This window comes from Periophthalmus magnuspinnatus, chromosome 16 (genome assembly GCF_009829125.3).
Source record: "Periophthalmus magnuspinnatus isolate fPerMag1 chromosome 16, fPerMag1.2.pri, whole genome shotgun sequence".
Taxonomy (NCBI): Eukaryota; Metazoa; Chordata; class Actinopteri; order Gobiiformes; family Gobiidae; genus Periophthalmus; species Periophthalmus magnuspinnatus.
Genome location: NC_047141.1, coordinates 4,479,581 through 4,487,590, shown reverse-complemented (window position 1 = coordinate 4,487,590; position 8,010 = coordinate 4,479,581). Strand labels below are relative to the sequence as shown.

Sequence of the window (8,010 nt, the reverse complement as noted above, 5' to 3'; positions counted from 1 at the left end):
ATAACTCACATCTTACAATGCCTCCTTTAATATTGGAATATTATACTGAGTGAATAGTTTTGGTGTTAGTACATATTGTTCAAACTTTAGCATGAACATGGTGCCCATTAGATGACCTTCAAACGAGTACAATATTCAAAGGATACATGAATTCAGTATACAAATAGTGGTTACATGACAATATTCAAAACTTCTATGATTTCAGTGTCAAAAGATATATATGTAGATGTGATGCACCTAAGAAACTTTATTCAATCAATATGCATTCAATAATTTTGATATATGTATTTGTAATGCAACTCAGAAGCTTTATTATTTGTCATACCCTTCAGACTGAACATTAAACAATGCACAGACACAAAGAGAACAGGCACAAAGAGAACAGACCCAAAAAGAACAGCACCTTACCACACCAAAATGACACAGCAGAGAGAAGCACTGTTTGATATGGCTACATGTAAGATACCAGACTGTTTATGGATCTGTGCTATCCAGACAGACGCCCACGTGAGAAACAGGAGGAGGACAGAGAAAACTGCATATGAGTTATTAACAGGAAAGTTTCACGAATGAGTATTGTTGATAAAAGCAGTGCTCTTACTCTGTGTAAAAGAGGTGTTTTATTTTGTAGACAGGATGTGGTTCTGTTACGTGCTCTTCAGTCTTTTGTCAATTCCTCTGGATGTGTTTAAAATATGAACTTTGAACAGATTTATATTATTAAAACATAAAAAATCCCTAAATCATTCAGTCCTACATTGGTAGAAATAGAACTGAAAAATGATACTCCAGTAAACAAACATTTACTTGACTAATAAATACAGACACAGGTTTAAACATCGACTCAACTAAGTACAAATGATACTGTGCAGCTGATGTCATTGATATTCCCTGGCAGTGTGATGCTAACTGTAGGCACTGCTCTGTTTGAGGCTTGTTAGACTTTATTTTAACACAATCTGACTGAAAAAAGATGGTTTAGATGGAACTAGAACAGACGGGCTGATTTGTGCTGTGAAACAAATCATCACACATACAGTTACAGTCAAACTAGGTCGCATTAGCCAACAGTTTTTCAGTCACTCTCACCTTTTTGTTGAAATTCAAACTCCTAAACAGGATCATGAACTTGTCTTGATCACAGGCTGCTGAAAATATGTCGTTTAAATCAATTTAGTTTTTTTCTTGAGTTTTCAGATAATCTTAAAACTTTTTAGACAGTGTTTGCTCATGTTCGCATTGTGTCACCATGGTAACTGCTGAACATTCCACCATAGAGATACATGTAAAACACCCCTGGCGTAATGTCACTTCAAAATATAAAGTACTCCAAACATCTACCCAATCACAGTAACATGAGTATTTGATGTGGTTGAACGTGTATTACATATTGTGAACCCTCTGTGCTCTGTCCTGTTTGTCTCAGGTGTTGGTCCCGGGTCAGACTGGTCCTCTCACACGGGCCTCACATACACATACAGATACAGCTCCACCGTCTCCAGCAGTGTGCACGGCTCCAGCAGTGTGCACGGCTCCGGCAGTGTGCACGGCTCCAGTAGTGTGCACGGCTCCGGCTCTGGTAGGACGCGCTGGCCCTGGACTGGTCCACATCCACGTGGTCTTCAAGTGTCATCTCACCATGCAGGTTAGAACTAAACTATTCAAATACAATACTAGTACTTACACACTCAGTTAGTACTTTTAGGAGTACTATTCTAGCTGCATACTTTCAGTCCTGTTTGAGTAATATTGACAAGTAACAGTACTCTTACTTGAGTAAAAGTTGTGGTTCCTCTTCCCACAGTGAGTAAACTGACTTGAGCTTTATGTCGACAATATGAAATGATTTGAACATTTTTGTTTCTTGCAGCTCCTTCAGAGATGTTTTAATTAGGCCCCAGCCTGGGACAACCGGCGAGGGACTAGTTAAAACCGCGTCAGGAACATGGAAAATGGCAAAAATCAAGTAGTAAACACGCCCCGACATGGCAGTGAGTGGTGTCAAAAATTAGAACTTGACGAGCTCTAATTGTCACAAAAGACCCTGAGAAAAAAATAACAAAAGACGACTCGGTAGCACCACCTCAAACTTTCATTTTCACGGGGCCAATGGGAGCCCGACTCAGAAAAAAGTCAACGTAAAAATCCAAAACTCACATCAAAAAATAGCCCTAAAATGTACAGGAAATCGGGCCATATTGGATCAAACCAGGGAATGACAAAAGTGCACACCCTCACATTTAGGACATCTCCTCACACAGTTTTTATCACAAACACTTCAAATTTGGCCAAATCCCACTAAACCCATGTGTGATTAAAGATTATCAATTACATTTTGATTATGACTTTGGGTGTGGTCAGGGTGAATTTTCAAGAAAATCGCAATTATTGGAATATTTCCAAAAAATATTTCTCTTTCACACATTTTTTGTTGGGAAAACGCTAATACAGCGTTTATGCACATTTGTGAGCTGAACACAATGATATGCAAATCAAGGCACTCTCTCACAAAATGACTCTCTAGCGCCCTCTTCAAATTTCATTTTCAAAAATTCATAGAAGACAATTGATTTGTTGTGGACTTGTGAAAAATGTCACAGGGGCCTTATTTGTGATGGGACACAATGTGAGAAAGTCACATGACTGTAGCTGTTATGGTTTAGGAGAAAAATAATGGATGGAAAAAAAATCCATTATTATTATTATTATTTTGGTGGCCGGATTGAAGCCACTTTTGACCCCCTGAACGTTAATGAAAAGTCAATTTTATTGGACCCAAAATTCAAGGTTGGTGAAAAATTTATTATTTTGATGTTCAAAAAAATTACTCTTTCAAAATGACTCAATAGCGCCACCTCAAAAATCAAAATACATTACGGCAATGACAAACATAGAACATGTCAAGACAAGTAAAAAATTATATTATGACCCCACCCTAAACCCTACAGGAAGTGGGCATTGTGGGCATTTTTTCAAAATTTTACATCTCACATTTGAATTTTTTGCGCCTCCAATTTTTATTCAAGAAACTTGCAAATTGGTCAAAATGAACTAGACCCATGTGGGATTATAGGCTACTCTCCTGATTTTTTTAAATTTATAAAATGTGGGTGTGGCCAGCCTGCAAAAAAAATGCTATTTTTTTAAAGTATTAAATCGCAACACATGCAGTTTTCTATTTCCTGGCATTAATATACGTTTTGTTCAAAATCTTGATCTGAGTGCATAGATATGCAATTTACACATGTCAAACATTACATTGCTCCACAGCGCCCCCTTGAACTTTTTAATGGTACGCAAAAAAAAATTACTTTGTCACAAACATTTGAAATTTGGCATGGATATCCCTATTGCCACACCGAAAAAAAAAGCCAATGAAAACATATCTCTATTTTCAAAGGTGTTGCCATGGCAATGTCTGACATTTCTCATTGAAATACATGGGTGTTGGTTAACAGGAAGGAAAATGTATTACCTTTTCATAGAGCATTGGGGTTTGGTACACATATCCCTCTCATCATACTGAACAAAAAAGCTAAGGATGACATACCTCTATTTCCAACCGTGCAGGCGTGACAATGTCATAAATGGTCTCATTGGAATGAATGGAGTAGTAATACTAAGACACTGATTTTGGGGGAAGGAAATGCAGGATCTTCATGGGGGGCATTTAGCCCGTGGTCGCAAGGGGTGGCGAGGGCCTTTATCACAGCTTGCAGTTTTAATTTGTCTTATTTTTGTATCTGTCCTTTGAGAATACCAGATTTTGTGCTTTATTTAATGTTTTGACAGTTACTTTTACTTGAGCACTTGTTTTCTCAAATACTTTTTTAATCATACCAGTAGTTTGTACTTCTACTTGAGTAATATTATTTTGAAGTAACGTTACTTGAGTAAATTTTTTGGATACTGAACACCTCTGCCCGCGTGTGACTAGATGAAAACTTAAAGCATGTCATTTGCCCTTAGGGATAGGGTGAGGAGCTCGGTCACGCAGGAGAAGCTCAGAGTAGAGCCGCTGCTCCTCCACGTCGATAGGAGCATCTGAGGTGGCTCAGGCATCTGCTCAGGATGACTCCTGCACGCCTCCCTAGGAAAGTGTTACAGGTATTTCCCACTGGAAGGAATCCCCGGGAAAGACCCAGGACATGGACTATGTCTCTGGGCTGGGCTGGGAACGCCTAGGGGTCCAACCGGAGGAGGTGTAAGGTTTGTCTCCTGTGTGTTCTCATGTGTTTGAGAGTACTCTTTTCAATAAATGCTTTCTCACAGACACAACAGCTGTAAGGTTTGTCTCATGTGTGTGTTCTCATGTGTTTTTTGAGAGTACTCTTTTCAATAAATGCTTTCTCACAGACACAACAGCTGTAAGGTTTGTCTCCTGTGTGTGTTCTCATGTGTTTTGTGAGAGTACTCTTTTCAATAAATGCTTTCTCACAGACACAACAGCAGTAAGGTTTGTCGCCTGTGTGTGTTCTCATGTGTTTTGTGAGATAACGCTTTAGAGTAAATGCTTTCTCACAGAGAGAACATCTTTAAGGTTTGTCTCCTGTGTGTATTCTCATGTGTTTTTTGAGAGTACTCTTTTCAATAAATGCTTTCTCACAGACACAACAGCTGTAAGGTTTCTCTCCTGTGTGTGTTCTCATGTGTTTTTTGAGAGTACCCTTTTCAATAAATGCTTTCTCACAGACACAACAGCTGTAAGGTTTGTCTCCTGTGTGTGTTCTCATGTGTTTTGTGAGAGTACTCTTTTCAATAAATGCTTTCTCACAGACACAACAGCAGTAAGGTTTGTCGCCTGTGTGTGCTCTCATGTGTTTTGTGAGATAACACTTATGAGTGAATGCTTTCTCACAGAGAGAACAGCTGTAAGGTTTCTCTCCTGTGTGTATTCTCATGTGGCTCGTGAGATAACACTTATGAGTAAATGCTTTCTCACAGAGAGAACAGCTGTAAGGTTTGTCTCCTGTGTGTGTTTTCATGTGTATTGTGAGAGTACTCTTTTCAAAAAATGCTTTCTCACAGACACAACAGCTGTGAGGTTTGTCTCCTGTGTGTGTTCTCATGTGTTTTGTGAGAGTACTCTTTTCAAAAAATGCTTTCTCACAGACACAACAGCTGTAAGGTTTGTCGCCTGTGTGCATTCTCATGTGGCTTGTGAGATAACACTTATGAGTAAATGCTTTCTCACAGAGAGAGCAGCTGTAAGGTTTGTCGCCTGTGTGTGTTCTCATGTGTCTTGTGAGATTACTCTTTTTAATAAACGTGTACTCACAGACAGAACAGCTGTATGGTTTGTCGCCTGTGTGTATTTTTATGTGTTTTGTGAGATAACACTTATGAGTAAATGCTTTCTCACAGAGAGAACAGCTGTAAGGCTTGTCTCCTATGTGAAGTCTAAAATGTCTTTTTAAATCGCTATTTAGGCCAAATCTCTTCTTACAAACTAAGCACTGGTGTTTCTTCCCTGCGGTTCCTTCCGCTGTTCCTGAGATGTCTCCATTGTCCACAGTGGCTTTGGTCTCTGGTGCAGACTTGGGTTTGGGGGAGAGACTTGAGTTTGGTGCAGTGGTGCTTTTGGCTCTGATCTGGACTTGAATGTAGTGGTCTCCATCTGCCTCTGTCTCCATCTGTGCAGCTGAAGAGAAGGTTGGAGCACTCCAGTCTTCATCATTGTCAGTGTCAGAAGAGTGCTCCGTGTCTCCCTCAGTCTCGGGGTGGACATGTGTCTCTGAGCTGATGTCCTCTCCCTGTGAGTCCTCTCTGCGGACATCTGTCTCTGAGCTGATGTCCTCTCCCTGTGTGTCCTCTCTGCGTACATGTGTCTCTGAGCTGATGTCCTCTCCCTGTGTGTCCTCTCTGTGGACATGTGTCTCTGAGTTGATGTCCTCTCTGTGATCAGTTTCTTTTTGTTGAAGCAGTGAGGACTCTTCTGTCTTCACACAGCCATCATTGGACTCAGGGACAGACCTGAAGTAAAGAAAACAAAATCCACATGAATCAAAAATACAAAGTTTGGAACAATTCTCTGAGGAAAAGTCAGTGTCTGTGTCTGCATAAAGTATTCTTATGTATAAAACCTGTTTGATTCAATTAGCACTTTATACTTCGGGCTATTCTTAAATGTCCCTGAATTCAGATGTATTTCTAATCTGATCATATTTTATAATAAATTGTGTTGAAAGTGATGGGACTCACACTTGCAGCTCCTCTTCTTCCTGTTTGTTGTGCTGTTCTTCTGGCTCCTCTTTAATCTGTGGAGTCTCTGGGATTTCCTGTTTCAGAGTGAGACCAGGACTCAGAGAGGACATGTGGACACCTGCAGGAGACAATGGGCAAACAAAGATGATAATTAATTACACAAACATATGTATTATTTGTCCATAAAGTTGTACATTTAGTCCAAATCCAAACTTTTTGAGATCAGGATTATGTCGTCACACAGAATGTTCAGTTCCCCAAATGTTAAACCAATGGAGATTTGAAGATGCTAAATACAAACCTTAGCGTTCATTTAAAAGACTGTTTACTGACTGTTAAGTATTGTTCATCAAAGTAGCCAAGATGATGCCAAGATGGCGCCACGTACGGTCGCCCTGGTGATTTGGTGCGCTGTGTGTTTTTTGTTTTTGTGTGTTTGTCCTGTGTTCGCGTGCTCTTACACCCGTGAAGAGCTCTTATCCTCTCGTCATAACAACAGTTTCTTCCCCTCTGCAGTTTGTCTCATGAACACTTTATAATATTTGCACAAATCTGGACACTTTGTAACACCGGCCACTTTAATAAGTCATGTTTGCACTGTTGTTCTGATGCTGCTGTTGTATATATTTTCTACCTTTAAGTATTTGATTTGATTTTTAAGCATATCTTTTTTTTACTTCGTGCATGCCCTTATTTGTATTTGTATTTATTCAATGTGTTTTATGTTTTATGTTGCACTTTATCACCAAAATAAGTTCCTAGTTTGTGAACTGTGTTCACAAATGATGGCAATAAAAGGATTCTGAATCTGAAAAAGAGACATTTATTTTGTAGAGACAGGATGTGACGTCATGGCGCTTGTACTTTATGGCCGCTGTTGGCCGTACAAGAGTTGCATTAAAACAAATATGCCAAGCATTTTTTCCCAGGTATAAAGAGACACTTCTGCCAAAAACACCTTAACACTGACAGACTATAATGTGATGGATGTATTTAGCAGCAGCTTATCGGCCTGTTGCACGGCTCTTTTACACTTGTATTGTTGTTGCTAATGCGTGTCTATGGACGCGCGCCACATTTGGACAGTAACACGTGGCTCGGACACATCAGACTCACCGGTTCTGATCAGCACGACTCTCGGGTTCAGAGTCGATTCCAAGAGCCGTTGGTTCCTCTCGTTCTCCTGTTTGGAGCGACACAGTTCCTCCTCATACTCGGCTATGATTCTTTCAAACAGCACATATATGTCTTCAGCAGCCGCAGTCAGCCGCTCCTCCACCAAAGCTCTCAGCCTTTGGACTTTAGACATTTTACAAACCGTTTGGTTTTGTCACTTTTTCTGTTTTCTGTCTCTTTTCTTTCCTAGCTGGTTGTGGTAAAAAAGCTCGCTCCTTCGGGCGCTCCTCGCTGTGGCCGTGTGGCGTGTTGCTGCCGCACACTGGTCGCCCGTGGTACTGCAGTAGAGGGAAGTGAAGCTCACATCTGCAACTGGACATTATTATTGACATAGACTAAAGACTATCTCTCACCTTTTTGTTGAAATTCAAACTCCTAAACAGGATCATGAACTTGTTTTGATCACAGGCTGCTGAAAATATGTGATTTAAATCAATTTAGTTTTTTCAGATTTTCAGATAATCTTAAAACTTTTTTGACAGTGTTTGCTCATGTTCGCATTGTGTCACCATGGTAACTGCTGAACATTCCACCATAGAGATAAATGTAAAACACCTCTGGCGTAATGTCACTTCAAAATATAAAGTACTCCAAACATCTACTCAATCACAGTAACATGAGTATTTGATG

The 8,010-nt window shown here is 39.9% G+C and overlaps 1 protein-coding gene across 1 annotated transcript; it reads right to left on the bottom strand.

Annotated features, from left to right (window-relative positions):
* Positions 1–4,289: 4,289 nt before the first annotated feature.
* On the bottom strand, positions 4,290–7,513 carry LOC117383518 (zinc finger protein ZFP2-like). Its single transcript, XM_055227740.1, has 5 exons — positions 7,321–7,513; positions 6,202–6,322; positions 5,906–5,973; positions 4,802–5,872; positions 4,290–4,717 (listed from the first exon to the last, which is right to left on the bottom strand). Exons 1-5 carry the CDS (start codon positions 7,511–7,513, stop codon positions 4,536–4,538), a joined length of 1,635 nt encoding a protein of 544 aa, XP_055083715.1. The 3' UTR covers positions 4,290–4,535.
* Between the last annotated feature and the right edge of the window lie 497 nt (positions 7,514–8,010).